The sequence below is a fragment of the Quercus suber genome, unplaced genomic scaffold (genome assembly GCF_002906115.3).
Source record: "Quercus suber isolate HL8 unplaced genomic scaffold, Cork oak 2.0 scaffold_280, whole genome shotgun sequence".
Lineage (NCBI taxonomy): Eukaryota > Viridiplantae > Streptophyta > Magnoliopsida > Fagales > Fagaceae > Quercus > Quercus suber.
Window position 1 is genome coordinate 780989 of NW_027069736.1, and position 19144 is coordinate 800132.

Below are 19144 nucleotides of genomic sequence, written 5' to 3' on the forward strand. Positions count from 1 at the left end.
AGGTTCTATTCCAAAATCAAGTGATGCTCCCAATACAACCCCAAAATCAAGCAATGCACTCCATGTAGCCCCAGAATCAAGCAATGCACCCCATGTAGACCCTGAGTGGGCTGAGCCAACTCTTGAGGATAACCTGATAAGCATGGATAGGTCTAATGATGAGTAGGTACTTGAGCAGCCAGAGTTTATTACTAAGTGCGACATGAGAAATGTTGTACTTAAGAAAGAGATGAAGTTTCCTAATGCAATGGTGTTTAGAGCTGCTTTAAGGGAGTATGCAATTAAAAAACCTATTGACATCAAATTCAAGCTTAATAAGAGGACCAAGATATTAGTTCACTGTAAGAATGAGTGTGGGAGGAGATGTTATGCATCTCAAATAAGTGGAGAGCTAACATTTCAGATTAAGACCTTGACTGATGACTGTACTTGCCCCAAGTCTTTTAAAAATAGCCAAGCAACATCAGCTTATGTTGCTAAGAGGTTCATTGAGGATTTTAGCAAATTTGGAGGTGAATGGTGTACACAACCATGTGATGCAAAATTTATCTGTTGACCTAAGTGTAAACCAAGTGTATAGGTCAAAGAGAAAGGCAAAGGATTTGATCAATGGAGATGAGCAACTGCAATATGGTGTCTTTAGGGATTATGCACAAATGATAAACATTGTAGACAAGGGGAGTAGAGTTATACTACAAACAAAAATGGTTGATGAGACTTCCCTGCCAAAATTTAAGAGGATGTATGTTAGGTTCAATGTTCAGAAGGTAGGATTTTTAGGTGGATGCAAGCCATTTATAGGTTTAGATGGTTGTCACATAAAGCATAAATTTGGAGGGCAAATCTTATTTGCCACTGCCAAGGATGCAAATGACAACATTTTTCCAGTAGCCATGGCTGTTGTGGAACAATAAAACAAGGAGTCTTGGATATGACTTTAGGAAATTTTTGCTAATGATATAGGGTGGCCAGAGGAGCTTCAGTTGGTCTTCATTTCTAATAGGTGAAAGCTATGCAAGTTTTGTTCAGTTATACTTGAATGGTTTACTTCGTTTACTGAACAAACATGTTTTGTTTGTTTATTTGGTTATTTGCACAGGCTTATAATCTGGCATATGGACATTCCAGAATTGTTGAATGCAACCATCCACTATATAGAGGATGGTTGGCTGCTCTTATCTCGAGATGATTGTAGCGCCTTTTTCTTTCATCCTTTTAATAAGATTAAGATTGAACTTCCTAGTTGTCGTCCATTTGAAACAATGTGTTTTTCATCGCCACCAACTTCTACAAATTGTTTTGTTATTGGATTCACATTTGTAGCTATAGAAGTTGCCTTGATTAGGCGTGGTGAAGTGGATTGGACTATTAGAAGAGTTAAAGGGGGTTCTATGCTATCTGGATGTAATCCTGTATTATACAAAGGGAAGTGTTATTGTTTGTTTAGGTCAGGAGATATGCAAGTGTTATTCTACTGGCCTTCTAGAGCATTTACGTTATTCACATGAACGAAGTTACTTGATGAAAGGAAATGAAAGCTTTTAGCAGTTTTTGAGCTCCATGATTGTCAGCAATGTGTTTACGTTTTCTCATTGAACTTCTTCACAAGGAGAACACCGATTATATGGCATAAAGTAAGTAATTTGGGAAATAAAATACTCTATACTAGTCTCAGGGGTTCGTTCTCAGAATCAATTGTAGTGAAAGGAACAGATAACAAGATTTACTTGCCAAATGTTCTAGAGAATCAAGGCAATAGTAATGTATTCTATTCTCTCAAAACAAATAAGTACCACTCGTTTTTCAATGATTATTGAACCAAAATTTCATCTCATGGAAAAGCACTAACCAATAGCACTTGGATTATACCCTTGTTGACAACAGTGGATCAGGAGTTAATTTGGTGATATATATTGAATGGAAGGAAGAACTTCACATATTTGAATTTTTAATTCAATTAAAATGTTATTTTTATTTTTAAGAGTTCTTATTTATTGTGGTGAAATTTAGAGAGTGAGTTTTACATTTTAGCCAAAAAATTAAAATAAGGCTAGTAAAATAAACTTATAGTTATGGACTATTAGTTGTACATAATAAAAACTTTACATATAATATTTATTTATTTATAATAATTGGTCCATAAATACTACTACTCTTGCAATGTAATTGTTCCAACTATTAGCTGGCTTTTCTAGTTAGCAAGAATCGAGTCTAACAGTTAGTTACTTCGTCCTTCTTCCTTTTTGTTTTTCTTTCTTCTTTAATTGGTGGTGGGTTGGATTGCCTTGGTTTTTCTTTGGGTTGTCACTAGAGTGTGGGCCCTGTAATCCAATGAATTCTTTTATGGCTTTTCGGCTGGAGTTTTTGTTACCGTTGCCCACTTTGTATAAATAACGGGTCTCGGGCCTTAATTAAAAAGGCTATGGGCTTCAAGCTTTGTTCCGTGTAGTGAACTAGTTTGGACTTCGGAATCCAATGCTTTAAGAAAGAGATCATGAGCTTATAACCCCACGTCGACAACAGTGGACCTGGAGTTACATTGGTGATATATACCGAATGGTAAGAAGAACTTCACATATTTGAAGTTTAAATTCAATTAATTTTTTTTTAAGGGTTCTTATTTATTATGGTGAAATTTAAAGAATGAGTTTTGCATTTTAACCAAAAATTTAAAATAAGGCTAGTAAAATAAACTAATAGTTATGATATGTTAAATTGGGTAAGATGAATTGAAAAACTATCAATGTGAACTTGACTCAACCCAAGACTCAAAATCAAAGTTCTACTCAATCCAACCCATCAACCCAAAAAAAATCAACTCAAGATGTTAAGTTGGATGGAGTTGGTTTTGTTGGGTTAGTGGATTGGAAGCAAATCCCCATTAGAAACAATATGCATTAAAAATTTAAAATCAAAATGTGTTACATATTGTAACTACTTTAATAGAAATGAGAAATAAAATGAAAAATGAGAATCATCATAGTTGGATTTCAATTTTTTATTTCAAAAAAAGAAAAAGAGAGAGAGAGAGAGAGAGAGAGAGAGAGAGAGAGAGAGAGAGAAATGCAATCTCAATAAAAATGCATTTCACAAATCCCAAATGGCTAACTAAACTTGCAAATTTTATTGTTATTTATTTTAGGCAAAATACTTTTTTTTTTTTTTTTGGTTTCCCAAAGTGTTTCTTCAAAATTTTCAATTAGAGACTAATTGTTGTTATTGATGGATGAGTCCATAACAGGATAAATCGTTGGCTTAGAAAATTTTTTCAGAATGCTGGTGCATTGATTTGAACAAAATACATTATTGTATCTTGGTAAGTCATGCTAACTTTTTAAAGATGAGAGGATCAAATTATACTTCAAATAACACACTTTCTTCCCATAAGGAAAAAAAAAACACACACACATATTCTTAAAAGACATAATTGTGTCAAAGGAAATAAATTGGAACAATAAAAATTTAAAAGTGAGGGAGAGAAAAATTGTACAGTGATAGAAAAAAGTTGTGTACTCTGTCGTGTCTTTACTCTCTCTCTCTCTGCTGATAGCAAAAAAAATAAAGATCAGAACGCAGTGCGAAAATGGAAATTCGTTATGGTGGAATTCAAGGTGGGTTTGCACAGATTTGCAGGAGAGAGATGGGCTTCACTAAGCCCAGATGTTTCGCTCGCAGATTCTCTGCTTCTGAGGTATCCAATTCTTGCTCTTCTTCTCCTTTTCTTCATGATTTACCACGTTTCTTATCGAATGCCTTACATTTACTGATTTTTATATATTGATGAAACCCAATTAGTCTACTTGACAACTCCATGCCCAACCTGATTTATTTGTAGTTAGATTAATTACTGAGACATACGAGAAAAAGAGTACAAATCCAAATTGTTTTGTTTTATATATATTACCTTTATTGTTTTGTTTTAAATGTGGTTCCATAGCGAATATGATCTTTTTTTTTTTTTGATGAATCAAAATTATATTCAATCCAAATGATAGTAGCATGGTTGTGTACAAATCACTCAATCATAATCTACCAACTCCTATCAAACATATAATGGAGCTGCCCAAGCTACTTTACGAATCATAGGTTTCATTGTTTTGCCTTTCAAGCTAATAACTACACAATTCAGCATTCCAGCCTTCAATTGGCCTTGTAATGAGACATTTACTGAGAACAGTAAAAAACACATGATCTCTCAACTCTGCTGTTTTTTTCTATAAAAAACATGTAGCATATCCCCTCTGTAGAACAATTTGCAAGACTGTCTGTTGTTGATGACCTGTTTTGTCACTGAGCCAACAAATAGAAGCATGCTTTTGGCACTGATTTAAAAAAAAAAGGGGGGGCTTTCACCGATTGACGTTCTCTGGTTTGAAAGGCACTTCAGGTTTTGAAGCCAACAAATATGAACTTATGAAGCATTGTAATGGTTGATTATGTGATTTTGCATATCAGTGCAGGTCCTTGTAAAGCAAATAAATCTTTACGGCAAGTTAAGTGGTCATGAAGGTTGTGTAAATGACGTGGATTTCAACTCTACTGGTGATCTCCTTGTATCAGGTTCTGATGACAAACAAGTTATATTTTGGAATTGGGAAACTAAAACTAAACAGTTCTCATATCCTTCTGGCCACTTGGACAACATATTCCAGACTAGAATTATACCATTCACTGATGATCGGAAAATAGTGACTTCTTCCTCTGATGGCCAGGTGAATTTATAACTAAATTCTTCTCTTCCCTTTTCTTATTCATTTTGGTTTTTGGTGAAATGCACTTGGCAATGAACTGATTATCCATTTTGGCCTCTTTATTGAATTTTCTTTTTCATTGGAAAAACAATTTGACTGTTGACCTTTTTCATTATTTTACAGTTTTGTATTTTGATGTGCTATAATCACTTTGTCCAGAGAAGCCTCAAATGTTATAGGCTGTTATTTGGAAAAAAGGATTTTGAAGAAACTAAACCATAAAATGCGGGAGTTGTTTGCCTGCAGAAGATTTTGTTCATTCTGTCCATTTTGTCCACTGTGCTGCCTGAAAATTATAAAAATTTTAGTAATTTCCATCCTAGCAGTCTGGGTAAACTGTTCTATCTTTACCCACTTGCTTAGATTTTGGCTTATTTTCTAACCATTCTGAATGTATTTTTCCCCTTGCAGGTAAGGCTTGGCCAGGTCTTGGAGGATGGCCAAGTTGATACAAAAATGTTGGGCATGCACCAAGGCCGTGTGCACAAGCTTGCTCTGGAGCCAGGAAGTCCACACATATTATATAGCTGTGGTGAAGACAGTTTTGTTCAACATGTGGGTTTAATTTATGATATGCTGGTCATTGGTGCTCTTATTTCTCCCTTCTATTTTGAGATTTAGTTATTTCCTTTTCCCTTTCAGTTTGATTTGCGAAGTAGTTCTGCTACAAAACTTTTCTGTTGCTCCTCATTGACAGAAAATAGTAAGCGGCCTCCAAAGAACATAAGGTTGAATGCCATTGTAATTGACCCAAGAAATTCGAATTACATTGCTGTTGGAGGATCTGATGAATATGCACGTGTTTATGACTTGAGAAAATGCCAATTGAATGCATCAAGTAATCTAGATAGACCTGTGAACACATTTTGCCCCCGTCACCTGATTTCGACCAACAACTTTCACATCACAGGATTGTCTTACTCTAATACAAGTGAACTTCTTGTCTCGTACAACGATGAACTCATTTATCTATTTCAAAAGTACATGGTGTTGGGCCCCTCATCATCATCTGCCTCAACTGAAGATCTATTGAAAAATGAAGAGCCACAGGTTTACTTGGGCCATAGAAATTCGAATACGGTTAAAGGAGTGAGTTTTTTTGGCCCCAATGATGAATATGTCTTGAGTGGGTCTGATTCTGGCCATATATTTATTTGGAAGAAGAAGGGAGCTAAATTAGTGCGTTTAATGGTAGGTGATCGCCATGTTGTAAATCATCTTGCGCCCCATCCCCATATTCCTATTCTTGCTACTTGTGGGATAGAAAAGAATGTAAAGCTCTGGGCTCCTATGGCAAGTGATGCTCCTCCAGTGCCTGCCAATGCTGAACAGGTACCATCTTTAGCCTCCTTTACCCTCCCCTGGGTCTTCTCCTTCTTTTGTTTTGGTGGGGAGGGGGTTCAAATAAGGCAATTGGAGAGAAAATATGACTTATTTATTGCATGTAATTTTCTGATACTTAATCTGTGAATAGATTATGGAGTCTAATAGACAAGGCAGGGAAGACCATGCAAGGGTAACTCTTACCCCTGATGTTATCATGCATGTCTTGCGCCTGCAGAGACGACAGACAATGGCATACACTGAAAGGAGGTACAGCAGAGCTGATATTGAGAGTGATGAAGAAGATGAAGGATATGGATTCTCAGATGGTGATACATCTTCTGGAGAGGGTTCAATAGGAAATTCCACTGAGTGCAAGATTAGCTAGAAGTTTGTAACTTATAAAGTAAGCCAATTTGGGTTCTATTTTTCTCCTATCCTTCCATATGTTAATTTTAATATGCTTGATATTCGTCTAGCATTTATAATCTGTGATATGGGATGCCTATCTTTATTTGGTGGGGGTGTTAAATAAGGATTTGGATTCTTCAGGGCAAATGGTAACGCCCTTACTTCCTATTCTTGATGTCCAACTTAGTGCTGACATTATGTGTTTTGGTTTTATGACAGGAAGTGTAGTAGCGTTGTCAGAAGTACATGAAGCGCAGAAGCTAAATTTTGCTAAATGGATGAGCTTAAAGTTGTACATATTTCTTATGCCAACAATCGTTTTCTACTTTCAGATTGCCCTATTTTTAAAGCAAGAGCAGACCTTCTGGAGTGTGTGATGTAATATAATTTTTGGTCCAAATGTCCTGAATATGTACGCTAATTGTATTCTAGATAGAATAACATTCGGTCACGATATTTCACTGTGTTTGTGCAATGTAGTGCAAGTTTGCCAATATGGTAGTTGTCTATTTGATTATATATAAGAGTGAATGGAAAGACAATTTTGAATAATTTGGGGGGCAGCCTAAAGATCTCTATTGAATAATTGGACGGGAAGCAAATATCACTAATTTCTTCAATTGGGTTTGAAAGACTACTATTCCATTATTCAACTAAAATTTGTGTTCCATTTTCATTAAAGATTGCCATTTTGCATTCTAATTTGTGCACTGTTGTGATGCGATGCCCAACATGGCTTCATGATGGTTTCTTAGTTTTTACCATAAACTGATTAAAGTGGGACTAAAGTGAGGATTTATTTTTCCAAGTTCTTTAATTTGATTAATCTATATTTTGTTGGGTTGGTTAAGAGTGCCGAAATGTGCATTAGTTATGGTTGAATTTTATTTTTTATTTTTTATGAGAAATGTGAGGGATATTACAAGTTTACAACTATTACTATATGTGAGTGTCCTTTTTTTTTAAAGTACCTAGGCCCAAGTAGAAACAAGGATCCTGGGCCCTTTACTTGTTTGGTGGACTGGACTTGGTTCACCGCAGCTAAATGGGATTGATTACAAATCAAGTTGTGTGCAAGTCACATAAAGTTCTTCAAGGCAAAAATACAATTCCTCCTAAGCAATAAAATACCATTATAAGTGTTTTAGCGCCATAAAATGACCTTTTACTCTTATGAAATATGTAAAATGATTATTCTTAATATTCACAGTGAGAAAAAGATTGAAATAGAATATTTAAGACTTATCTTTTATTGTATAAACATTTAAAAGAGTCCCTTCACTTGGTACCTTAGACGTAATGTCATGGTACCCCGAATGTACTGTTGTGGTACCCTGGATGTACTAGGCCTGTAATCCCAGAATGTTGATTATCTGAACTATACGATTTTTCTCCATGCTTATTATGCAATGGAGTTTTGTCATTTCTCTTTACCTTTATAGGTCTTGCATAAGAACGCATTATACAATACACATATCTTCAAATAATTGTTAGTTTCTTAGATTAAGATATACATTTTAATGCATATACATATATGTAAATGAATTTCATGAGAATGAGTCAGCCATAAGGATCCTAGCCCTAATTCTCACAAACTTAGTGCCTTTGCACAAGGCTTGTGAGATTTGGAACTCAAGTTTAAGTGGCTTTGCTTGGGCATTGCCTTTCAAGATAGTTAGATGATTGATTTTTGTGGGAGAGAGTGATATCTGATATGTGCATGTTTTGGCATATGTTTCTTTGGAGTCTAAGTGGCATTTTGAATGATCTCAAGGATATGAGACAAATTCCTCCCCCTTAGCTCTCTTCTCTCCCTTGCTGGGCTTTTAAAGCTCTAAGAATATATCTTTTGAATCTTTGAAATCTCCCTCTGAATCCCCATTTTTCTCCCCTTTTTTTCTGCTATGTTTTAGTGTTTCTTTTATAGTAGACATGGTCTGATACCCTGGGTGAGGATGTCCCTAGTCTGCTGAGTAAAACCATATCCTCTGTAACCTGAAAATGTGCATTGGGCAAAGATTTAGCTTATTTAGGCAATTATAACTCAAAAGGGGCATTTAGTTTTAGCTATAAATGAAAGATTCCTTCTTGGAAAGTCAAATGAGTGGGTGGGTTGCTCAATATACTTGATGACAGCTTTAGTTGAAAATGACAATTGAGAGGAAATTATAGGGAGGTGTCATGCATATGGGGGAACTGAGTTTTCCATTACTTCATACATTCCAAGCAAATATATGAACCAAGGGAAACCTTCGGGATCTTGCTTTCACCAGAAATCACTCCTTTACCGATCAAACCATTTCTCTCTTACTATCCACTCGGGATCCCACGGGCTTGAACCATGGGTTACAAAGATAATACTTGGTTTTGCTGGATTTTTAATAACTTTTGTTGGAAATATGAATATACATCTTGGCTTTCCCATGTGTTAGCCAAGGTCCTCTTCTCAAGGCTTCAAAAGGACACATTAAGGTCCTAGGGCATTGATGTTGATTCTTTTTGTTGCATGTCCTTTAGCCTGACCGAGATCCTTCTTCTTTCTGCATATCCTTTGGTCTAACCGGGATCCTTCTTCTTGTTGCATATCCTTTGGCCCGATTGAGATCCTTCCTCTGGCCTGACCGAGATCCTTTTCTTTTTTCTTTATTATTATTATTATTCCTTTCTTTTTCCTTCTTTTTGGGACATTGGGTCTTCATGGTTCTTCTTAACTTCATGAATTAGGCATTCTTTTGTTAAGGCCCATGGTCTTTCCTTACTTTTCATAGAATGGACTTTCTTGTGAAATTTTGGTCCTCAACACTATATCAAGCTTACAAATTGATGTGCCACAAATCATCAAAACACATTTATTTGAAGCATATTAATCATATACATTGTCACATCAATTTGTATGTTTTATTTATTTATTTTTAATGTAGTAAAACTTATAATAACTTTAGCATTTTCCATTTTTTATATTGTGATCGACTAACTTTTTTATAGAAATTGAGCATATTTAAGTTAAACGTGTATTTATTAATTAACTTTTATTACTTGGTAGTCCGGTGTGATTACTCCTTAATAAAATCCTATCATGTTTAATATAGATGTTGGTTTAATTCTAATAATAATATTTAAAGGGTTTTCACTAAAATTTTCTTCAATAATTTTATAGACCGAAATGGATGTATCTAAGTATCTTTACCATCTTCTAGTAACAGGCCTTGGATGCATGCCATGTAATAGCAATTCTTGAACCAACGGTCCAGATGGCTTACATATACAACCCCTTGTATAGTCTGGGATGGGCCCGTAGTGTTCGATTACATTTTCTCAGCCTGGCCCATGCTACACCAAAAGCAATGAAGTCAAAGCCGAAAACTCAAAAGCATCGTATCGTTGACTATGATCTAGAGGACTAGTTCGTAAATATTAGACTATGACATGGCTACTCTGGTAACTAACTCAACACGTGGTCATTTTCATTCATCATTGACAAAATTAAACAATTCCCGCTTACCAATCCTTTCAAAAATTTACACACACACACACAACACTGGCACAAAAAAACCAAAACACGTAGATTCAAACCAACCGTTTAAACTTCCTTCTTAAACCCTCACTTTTCTCACTGATACTTTTTCATTCTTCGATTCTTCTAGATCACAAACTCACAGAGAGAGAGAGAGAGAGATGGAGTCGGATCTCTCGCTCTTGGAGATCTCCGGCGAAGACGATTCTCTACTGCTAGAGTTACCAAACGACGACGCTTCGAAGCTTAACAGCAACAACTATTTCTTATGCTCGCCTCTCCAAATCCATGGATCTAAGCCTCCTCGTCCTCTTCGCTCCGCAATTGGTTAGGGTTTTCACTCTCTCTACAAATTTGCTTCAACCATTTAATTTGTCGCTCTGAATTTTCTTTAAGTTTCATTTGCATTTTCGTTTTCTAGGGTATTATTTCTGTTCGATTTGGATGTTTCTATTAATAATGTCGCTCACATTCTGCTCTATTGATAAAGCTTTTGTTTCTTCGTCGATTTATTGTAATTTTACTCAGAACGTACTTACTTTAATCTCTTCCTTTTACTTCAAAATCTGCTTAGCAATTAGCAATTTTTTATTTTATTTTATTTTATTTTTTTATAGTGCTCTTAATTCATCATATTTGTGAAAATTTGCTGGCTTTAATGGTGTAATCGCTGGGTTGAGAATTTTTTTTTTTTTTTTTTTTACTGATTCATTTGATGGTATAGTTTGTAATAGGCGGCTTGTTTTACAGCAAAGGGTAAAGTAGGCAATGTGGATACCGAAAAACCAAGCCCTTCATTGCAAACAGATGGTATTAGCAAAGAGAACATTAACGCGAACAAAGTAGAAATGCCGAAACTGAATATGGAGCCACAGCAAATGAAGAGGAAGAAAAAGGGTGGAGGATACAATTTGCGGAAAAGTTTAGCATGGGATCGGGCCTTTTTTACTGAAGAAGGTTTTCCTAATTTCTCTGTTCAGACATGTTGATTTTAATTTTTTTTTTTTTACCTTATTTTCTTCGGGAGATTGGAGCTAGGATTCTAGTTGATGAACTTATTCGTTGCTCAATGTCCAGGTGTTTTGAATCCGTCAGAGCTATCTATGATTAGTGGAAGTTTTAGTAAGGTTGGTGGGGAGATGTTGCCAATTATCCCCGAAGAAGGGAGAGAATCGTTGTCTGGTGCATCGGATGGCACCCATAATGCAGCAGATTTGCAATCACTGGAAGTAGATTTATTCAAGGAATTGCCAACTTCTGTGAAGAAAGATGGAAAGAGTGGTTCTCGCTTGTTGCTGAAGCATGGTTCGCCAGCTAGAGATAATGTGGCCCCAGCTTCTGCGGTTAGTTTTTCTCAATTTTGAACATATGCATTGTTTTTAACTTTTTATGCAAGTCTTGATTAATAGCGTAAGCTTTCCAATTTTGGTGATTTCACATATTCTATTGGATGAAACCTGGGTGGTATATGACTTACTGCAGTTATGTTAAATATGTGATCCTCAGGCCAAGAGAAAGGTTCTTGCAACCAACGATGTAAATAGAAGTGGGTCTAAACGTGGTGGATGCCCACGACCGGTGGCTGCATCTTCATATCCTTGCCTAATAGAAGATTTGATGGTTTTCAGTGGTTTAATTGAATATATATGTGCATATCTATTTGCGTTTTTAGTACAGTTGCCCTTAACTTATTTGAACTCTGAAAAGGCCTGCAAACGTGCACACAACTAAAGCTGAAACTAAAGCATCAAAGGTTTCTAAAATACCTGTTTCAAAGCTAGATTCCTCTGTGTTTTCTAGGACCACAAAGGGTGCTACCTCAGGTACAAATGACTCAAGGCGCAACCAGATTGCTCAACCAGGTAGTTTTGTACATATGTGTTTTTATAATGATTGTATGATTAAGTTTCTCATGCTTTTCAGATAAATTTGTTGTGTTCAAAGTATTTATTGAACTAAATAAAACGGTTATGTTAAATGATTGTATTTTGTTTTTCCTTTCTCCAATCTTGCAGTTAATGTACAGAGGAAGACTGGACCAAAGGCCTCATCAGACAGTACCAAAATTGTACAAAATAATCCAAAATCTGGTCCTGCTACCAAATCTTTAACAGCTGGTACCTCTGTTAGACGAGCTAGGCGAAAAGTGGTGAGAACCTGAAGCTGTTGAAAGCAGAAGGATTTTTTATTTAACATTGTAGAAACTTGTGTGACTAGGCTATAATTTCTTGTACTTCATCAGCATCTCCTTATTAACTAGGAAGCATATGTCCCTTTTATTGATTTATTTAATTTAAATAAGTGCAGGTCGTTTCAGCATCAGAAAAACATCCATCAGCCAATTTGCAGCATCTGCCTGTTACTGAGGCAAATAACAGCTCAGAGATCATCCCAGATACATTGCTTCCCTCTACTAGTCATACTCCAGACAGCCATGATGGCGGAGGCAACAAAGATGCTGTTACTCTTCCTCAAAATGCTTGTATAACTGGTGGACAGATGCAACAGCTCCAAAATGCAAAACCATCAGGTTTGCGGATGCCATCACCGTCGCTGGGATTTTTTGGTCAGGTATGCCACATATATTTCCCATAATTGGTTAATTAGATGTGTATAAGCCTATAAAGGAATGACTTTGAGTGTTTCATTCAAATTATCCTGTCATTTGTTTGATTGCTTTGCAGCCAAAGGCTTCTTTGCATAGCCCACTACAAAGAACTTCTAGACCATACAATCTACCGGTGTCTAATACTTCTAATTTGAGAAAACCTGGTGCCACAAACCACATTCATGATCTGAGGCCCCCACTTCACCCGGGAAAAATTCCCAATGTGACAACAATTGGAAATATGAAGGTTTTAGACTTGAGTTTGGGATGCTCAGTTCCATCTACCGTTAACCCTGCTTCCCATAATAAGCAAGATGAAAAGATGAAATCTGTCTTGCAGATGAATAATAGGCAGGTGGAAGTGAAGGTGCCATATGACAATAAGTGCTATGAAGCAATAAAAAATCAGAATCAGCTTGATAGCATTCTTGATGATGTTAACCAACAAGTTCTGGAAAGTGCAGAACCATTAAAAACTGAAGTGATTGCTCATAGAGAGGAGTCAGAACTACAGAGGGCATACTGTGGACAGTTGGAGAAGTCTGATGACAACAACAAGGTCGCAGATGTTTGCCTGAGAAATAGAGATTTGAGTGGGACTGAATTGGAAAATCCCCCTTCAATTTCTTCTCTTAGTTGTGTGGTGCAATATAATGGTGTTTCTGAGACCAAGGACTTGATTGATCACCAAAGTGTAGAAGACAAACCATATAGTTTCGCTACTAAGAATGTCAGTGGTAGTAGTACAACAAATATTTCAAAAGCAAATGATGACTGGTTAAGCAGTGTGCATGATGTCAGGGAACAATCTGAGCTGATGAAGCCTTACACCTGTGAAGATGGTAAAATTTCTAGTGAGAGCCAGAGGCTATGGGCCAAAAACGGTAGTTTCCTCAAGGATAATGGAGCTTCTAAAGAGCTTCTGAAATTCAATTGTTTGGCAGATGTCAGCCCAAAAATCCAAGGTTGTAGTGAGATTGCATTGCGAAGCTCTCATGGCCAATCTTGCTTTGTGTACATGGAGCAGGCAAAAGATGATGCGGGTAAACATGATAAAATGAGTAGTAATTCACTTGTGGGAGATGCGCAAGCACAGTCATTAGAGGGTGATATGTTAGATGCTACAGTAAAAAGTAGCCCGAGCACTTCAACAGTGGATAGTCAATATTTCGTGGTCGTTGATGATGTAAATGAAAGAATTGGAGAACAACTGGAGCTCTGTCAGACTGTTGAGTCTGCTATACTGGAAGCAAATGGTGCTTGTGAATGTAAATCAAATAGTTCAAATACCCATTCTCTAGTATCATCTTCAATGCAAGACTGTAGCTGTGGAGTGGCTAAGACCATAGCGTGCCAACATGTTGAAGGTGCTCCATCAGGCTCTGTAAACAACAAGCCAGTGGTTGAAAATTACAACTCTTCTATTGATACACAGTTTAGACATAATGTGGAACTCCATGGTCAATTTAGCTCATTGGAAATGGAAATGGAAATGAGGGGTGAAGATCATATGACTGGTACTGGTTGTCCAGAAAGTGGAGATTTTAGTTGGAATGAATTGGAAAACCCTCATCCAGCATGCCGTCTAAGCCCTACAGTGCAAGTTAATGGTGGTTCTGGGATAGATGATGTGATTCAGCTAGAAGATGTGGAAGAGAAAAAATGCAATTTGTTAACAAAAATTTCCAGTGCTACCTCTGAGTCAAAGCCTGGCGATGACATTGGTGATAGCCATTGCGATACTTCAATAGTGCCCATTGATCTTCTGAGTGATATGCACGTCGTCAATGAACACTTTGTGGAACAAAAAAAACTGAGTATGCTTTGCCCTGTTGAAGCTGATTATGAGGAGAATCAGAGTCCGGAAACAATTTGCCTTTTGTCTGCAAATAGTCAGTCTTCTGAAGGGTCTATGAGATTCAATATCAGGACTGCTGCTGATAATTCGAAAGTCAAAATCTCTGGTGAAAGTGGATATGTGACTGGTACTGGCTGTCCAAAAAGTGGTGATTTTAGCGGGAATGAATTGGAAAACCCTCATCCAGCATGCTGTCTAAGCCCTACAGTTCAAGTTAATGATGGTTCTGGGATAGACGATGCAATTCAGCAAGGTGTGGAAGAGAAAAAAGGCAATTTGTTAATAAAAATTCCCAGTGCCACCTCTGAGTCACAACCTGGCGATGACATTGGTGGTAGCCATTGCGATATTTCAATAGTGCCCATTGATCTGCTGAGTGATATGCACGTTGTCAATGAACACTCTGTGGAACAAACAAAACTGAGTATGCTTTGCCCTGTTGAAGCTGATTATGAGGAGAATCATAGTCCGGAAGCATATCAAAGCCTTTTGTCTGCAAAGAGTCAGTCTTCTGAAGGGTCCATGAGATTCAATAGCAGGACTACTGCTAATAATTCAAAAGTCAAAAGTTCTGGTGGAAGTGGATATATGACTGGTACTGGGTGTCCAAAAAGTGGAAATTTTGGTGGGAATGAATTGGAAAACCCTCATCCAGCATGCCATCTAAGCCCTTCAGTGCAAGTTAATGGTGGTTTAAGGATAGATGATGTGACTCAGCAAGAAGATGTGGAAGAGGAAAAATGCAATTTGTTCATAAATATTCCCAGTGCCACCTCTGAGTCACAGCCTGGTGATGACATTGGTGGTTGCTATTGCGATACTTCAATAGTACCCATTGATCTGTTGAGAGATATACACGTGGTGAATGAACACTCTTTAGAACAAACAAAACTGAGTATGCCTTGCTCTGTTGAAGCTGATTATGAGGAGAATCAGAGTCCAGAAACATATCATAACCTTTTGTTTGCAAAGAGTCAGTCTTCTGAAGGGTCCATGAGATTCAATAGCAGGGCTGATGCTGATAGTTCAGAAGCCAAAGGCTCTGGTAGAAGTGGATTGGAAAGTCCTCATGTTGATCAACGAAGTAAAGATGTTGATGGATTTAATGACATGTATAAGGAATCAAATTTGGTGCAATCCTCAAATGGTAAAATATTAGTTGGAAGTTTCAACAGTAATGTGAATATTTCGGCTGCAAGTAATGAGTATCTAATGGTGGTTGATGATGTAAATGACCAATCTGGACATCGTGAGCTTCAAAATTCTATCCTCATAGTAGAGCAAGTTTTGCTAGATAATAACCATGGGTTGTGTTTAAATGATGACTTCTTGCTTGCAAACACCACTTCCGAGGAACTTAAGAAGGAAAGTGCTATGGCAGGATATGATGTTTATGGAAGTAAATCAGAAAGTTCCATGCTGTTTTCTGAGGCAACCCCTGCTTTGCAAGAGGATGGTGTTGATGCAGATCAAAAGGCTGAGCACTTGCACATGGAGGACGCAGTGACGGGTTCTGTTAACATTGTGCCATTGGCTGAAAATCTTGAATATTGTACTGATTCAAAGTTCAGGCATGACAATGGTCTCAGTGATCAAGCATCTCTGAAATTTGATTCTTCTGCAAAAATGAGCACAGATCAAATTTCAGGGGCAGTGAGGACTTATAATTCTAAGGGCTTTTGTTCCTTGAGTGAAGAATCAGGATTATCTATCTTAACTGATCAGTCATCAGAAAGTCACAATGTGTTGAAGAGTGGAAGTTTGTCAGGGGAAGCTGAAACTGACATCTCTCAGATCTGTGAAATGCAGCAAGAGTCAGATGGGGTTGTGCATGCCACAGATGATAAGGATACTACAATGCAGCTGTAAGTCTGTTGTCTTGTGTTTTCTCTTTTCCTTGTTTCCTTTGACTCCGTCATTCCATATATAATAGTTTTAGATTGCACAGAAACTCAGAGAGAAGCTTAAACAGTTTAATCTGACAGTTCTGATGGCAGGAGGAACCCTGAGGATGATAACCTTGAGAATGATAAGAAGCAAGATGCTCTTGTAATAAAACCTCCACCTCATGCTGCTCCGTTCTCTGATGAGTGGTTAGCTGCATTTGAATCTGCTGGGGAGGTATACTTGCTCTCTTCCAAATACATGTATAGACAAACCATGTTTAGTTGGGACATGATTATTTTATTTTGAGTATGTTGTTAGCAGTTGTATCCTTGTATGGGTGCAATCTCTTATGTGCATATCTCGAAACTGATGAATATCTAGAGTTGGAGGATCAGTTGGATGTAATGATAGGGAAATGCACTAGCATCAAAGTGATATTCCTTTATTAAATGGGATGGCATAAAGATTATCCTTAATCCTTAAACCCCATGAATGGACAGCCCTCAATCAAAATTGGACCTACATAGTTTGATTGTTTCCACTGTTTTTCATGTTGATTCATAATTTGATCCAGCTGATGTGCAAACTCAAGAGTTCTCCCCAGATTGTGCCAATGAGTTCTAGAATCTAGCTCAAACATCTTCCATGAAAAGGAGTGGAGGTTTAGGTCATAGGTTTAAATCCATTGTGTGCATTCCTAATAGTGGTTCATGCTTTGGAGTAGTATTAGTCAAGCTACCCTGTTTAAAACCTTTGAAACCTTATATGCTTGAGCAATGGATGTAGTTGAAGAATTTCAATCCTCTGAAAATTTATAATAGGGGATATTACAGTTTAGCCTATGGTTTGGCCCTATTACTATTTAGTTTACAAACTTTCAATTCCTATGCTGTATCTCCTAGAGTTTGCACTTAATTGCAATCGTTAGGGTTCCATCCAAAGACCCCTAGATGGTTTTATTTATTCCAAACTTCAGGGGTTGAAAATGTAGCAATTGAAAATTTTGTGAGACTATATCGTGATAGAGCCAAGCCATAAGGAGGTAAGTTGAAATTGAAAGTTTGTCCACAAAATGCAAATCTATTCATCCAGATGGAACCTTAACAATTTTATTTTAAATCCAAACTTTAAGAGGCCAATTATAATAATTAAAAGTTTGTAGACTAAATTGTGATAGGACCAAACCTCATGGGGTAAATTGTAATTTTCCCTACATAATATTCACTGCTTTTGATTTTATCCATGATTTCATTATTGATGGTTGCTTAAATTCAGCATTGGTCATCTCCGGCAGAGAACTTCTAACCATGGAAATAGTTGAAGAATTTTAATAATCATATAATTTCTTGCTTCTGATCTTATTCATGACTCATTATTATCAGTTTAAATTCTGCTTTGGTCATCTCATACAGAATTATCTGCAGGAAATTCTGACCATGAAAAGTGGAGCCGTACAACATTCACCTCCTGATAAATCTCAACCTGAACCTGGTCCTTGGTCCCCGGTATGACCCAATTTCCTTGACACTAGTTTTTCTGACATGGATTTAGTCAATGCATAACATGTGAATATATTGTTAAGTTAGAAAAATATAGAAAATCTTTTGATAACGGACTCAGATTACTTTCAAATATCATACAAAAAGAAAAAATTAATATAGACATGATTTGAGTTGGAAATTATGGGAGTAGTTTTAGATACAAGAGAATTAGAAATGTCGTGATTGTATACAGTGGTCACCATGCTTAACTGGCTGAATTACCTTGTATGCTATGTTGCATGGAGTGCAAAACAATGAGCTCCACATTACTCATGTTTTGATGTTTGCATGGTATCCAATGATTGACAATCACAGAACAAAGTCAGTTACCACTGGTATACCATATTACTGTTGTGATTAAAGCTACAATTACTTTTGGACTCGGCACTATCTGAAGTGCATGTTTTCTTAATACTTTTCCTTACTCCATACATTTTTGTAGCATATTACAAAGATAGCAAGATGTTTAACTATATAAGAATTTTGACCTGATGTATGCTTCTCAATTAAGCATTCCACGATCCTATTTATATTTTGATTAAGTCAAGAAAGCATTTTACCTTGCATTTTTGTATTGATTTACAAAGAAGAGGAAATCTATTTGCTATTGGAATTATTTGTTTAACGTATACTTGTTGGCTGTTTTCAGGTGAGAAGAAAAAATAATCAAGAGATCGGACCATTTGACTGTACTAAATATACCAACATCCCACCTTCTAGTTCCCAATAACCATACGAGTTGTTTGGTGGTTGGTGGTTTACTAACACAACTTGATTGATTCAAAATCACGTCATATAATTTTGTGCAAATAATATTGCCTCCAGTTAACCCCTTGCTCTGCAAAAATGCCTCATTTTTTTTTCTTTGATCTTTCTGCTACAATCAATGAACTGTAATATAGTAAGATTTTATCTGTAGCTCATTATTCAATGGTATTAATCTAGAAAATTTGATATATTGAATTCAATAGATGAGATATTAGTGTACACGATTTATATTTAGACTTTGGATAAATGGTACAAGGAATTTTCCTGGAAAAGGGTCTCCAATTCTCTCATTTTTAGTCGGATGCATGAGACATGACATTTATTTGATTTTTAAATGTCATACGTTTTAAATCTAAAGAAAAATGGGAGGGAATTGGTGACTTTGGTTTTAGTGCAGTTTCGATTCACAATCATAGTCAACTATGTCAACTTTGTAACTTGGTTAGACTTAAGTATCTTATGACAGTCAAAAAAAAAAAAAAA

At 36.6% G+C, this 19144-nt stretch overlaps 3 protein-coding genes across 4 annotated transcripts; all 3 read left to right on the top strand.

Moving 5' to 3' along the window:
* Positions 1-202: 202 nt before the first annotated feature.
* LOC112009370 (uncharacterized) lies at positions 203-914 on the top strand. Its single transcript, XM_024041707.2, has 2 exons — positions 203-483; positions 581-914. The coding sequence occupies exons 1-2, from the start codon at positions 203-205 to the stop codon at positions 912-914; spliced, it is 615 nt and encodes a 204-aa protein (XP_023897475.2).
* A 2540-nt stretch (positions 915-3454) lies between these two features.
* On the top strand, positions 3455-6979 carry LOC112009377 (protein ALTERED SEED GERMINATION 2). Its single transcript, XM_024041714.2, has 6 exons — positions 3455-3691; positions 4461-4712; positions 5163-5306; positions 5394-6083; positions 6226-6480; positions 6705-6979. Exons 1-5 carry the CDS (start codon positions 3584-3586, stop codon positions 6460-6462), a joined length of 1431 nt encoding a protein of 476 aa, XP_023897482.1. The 5' UTR covers positions 3455-3583; the 3' UTR covers positions 6463-6480; positions 6705-6979.
* Positions 6980-11634: 4655 nt separating this feature from the next.
* On the top strand, positions 11635-18933 carry LOC112009376 (uncharacterized). 2 transcript variants are annotated; one of them, XM_024041712.2, is made up of 7 exons: positions 11635-11861; positions 12015-12148; positions 12307-12570; positions 12684-16330; positions 16451-16586; positions 17777-17857; positions 18543-18933. In XM_024041712.2, exons 3-7 carry the CDS (start codon positions 12499-12501, stop codon positions 18621-18623), a joined length of 4017 nt encoding a protein of 1338 aa, XP_023897480.2. In that variant the 5' UTR covers positions 11635-11861; positions 12015-12148; positions 12307-12498; the 3' UTR covers positions 18624-18933. The 2 variants fall into 2 exon arrangements, with proteins under 2 accessions (XP_023897480.2, XP_023897481.2); XM_024041713.2 differs by having other exon boundaries at positions 11636-11861; positions 16463-16586.
* Positions 18934-19144: the final 211 nt, after the last annotated feature.

Excerpts from the sequence above, each read along its gene's own strand:
- LOC112009376 (XM_024041712.2), top strand. The coding sequence starts at position 12,499 with ATGCAACAGCTCCAAAATGCAAAACCATCAGGTTTGCGGATGCCATCA. Across the intron at positions 12,571-12,683 it reads CGCTGGGATTTTTTGGTCAG|CCAAAGGCTTCTTTGCATAG; the intron begins GTATGCCACATA and ends ATTGCTTTGCAG. Across the intron at positions 16,331-16,450 it reads AAGGATACTACAATGCAGCT|TTCTGATGGCAGGAGGAACC; the intron begins GTAAGTCTGTTG and ends TTAATCTGACAG.
- LOC112009377 (XM_024041714.2), top strand. The coding sequence starts at position 3,584 with ATGGAAATTCGTTATGGTGGAATTCAAGGTGGGTTTGCACAGATTTGC. Across the intron at positions 4,713-5,162 it reads CTTCTTCCTCTGATGGCCAG|GTAAGGCTTGGCCAGGTCTT; the intron begins GTGAATTTATAA and ends TTCCCCTTGCAG. Across the intron at positions 6,084-6,225 it reads TGCCTGCCAATGCTGAACAG|ATTATGGAGTCTAATAGACA; the intron begins GTACCATCTTTA and ends ATCTGTGAATAG.
- LOC112009370 (XM_024041707.2), top strand. The coding sequence starts at position 203 with ATGAGAAATGTTGTACTTAAGAAAGAGATGAAGTTTCCTAATGCAATG. Across the intron at positions 484-580 it reads TCAGCTTATGTTGCTAAGAG|GTCAAAGAGAAAGGCAAAGG; the intron begins GTTCATTGAGGA and ends CCAAGTGTATAG.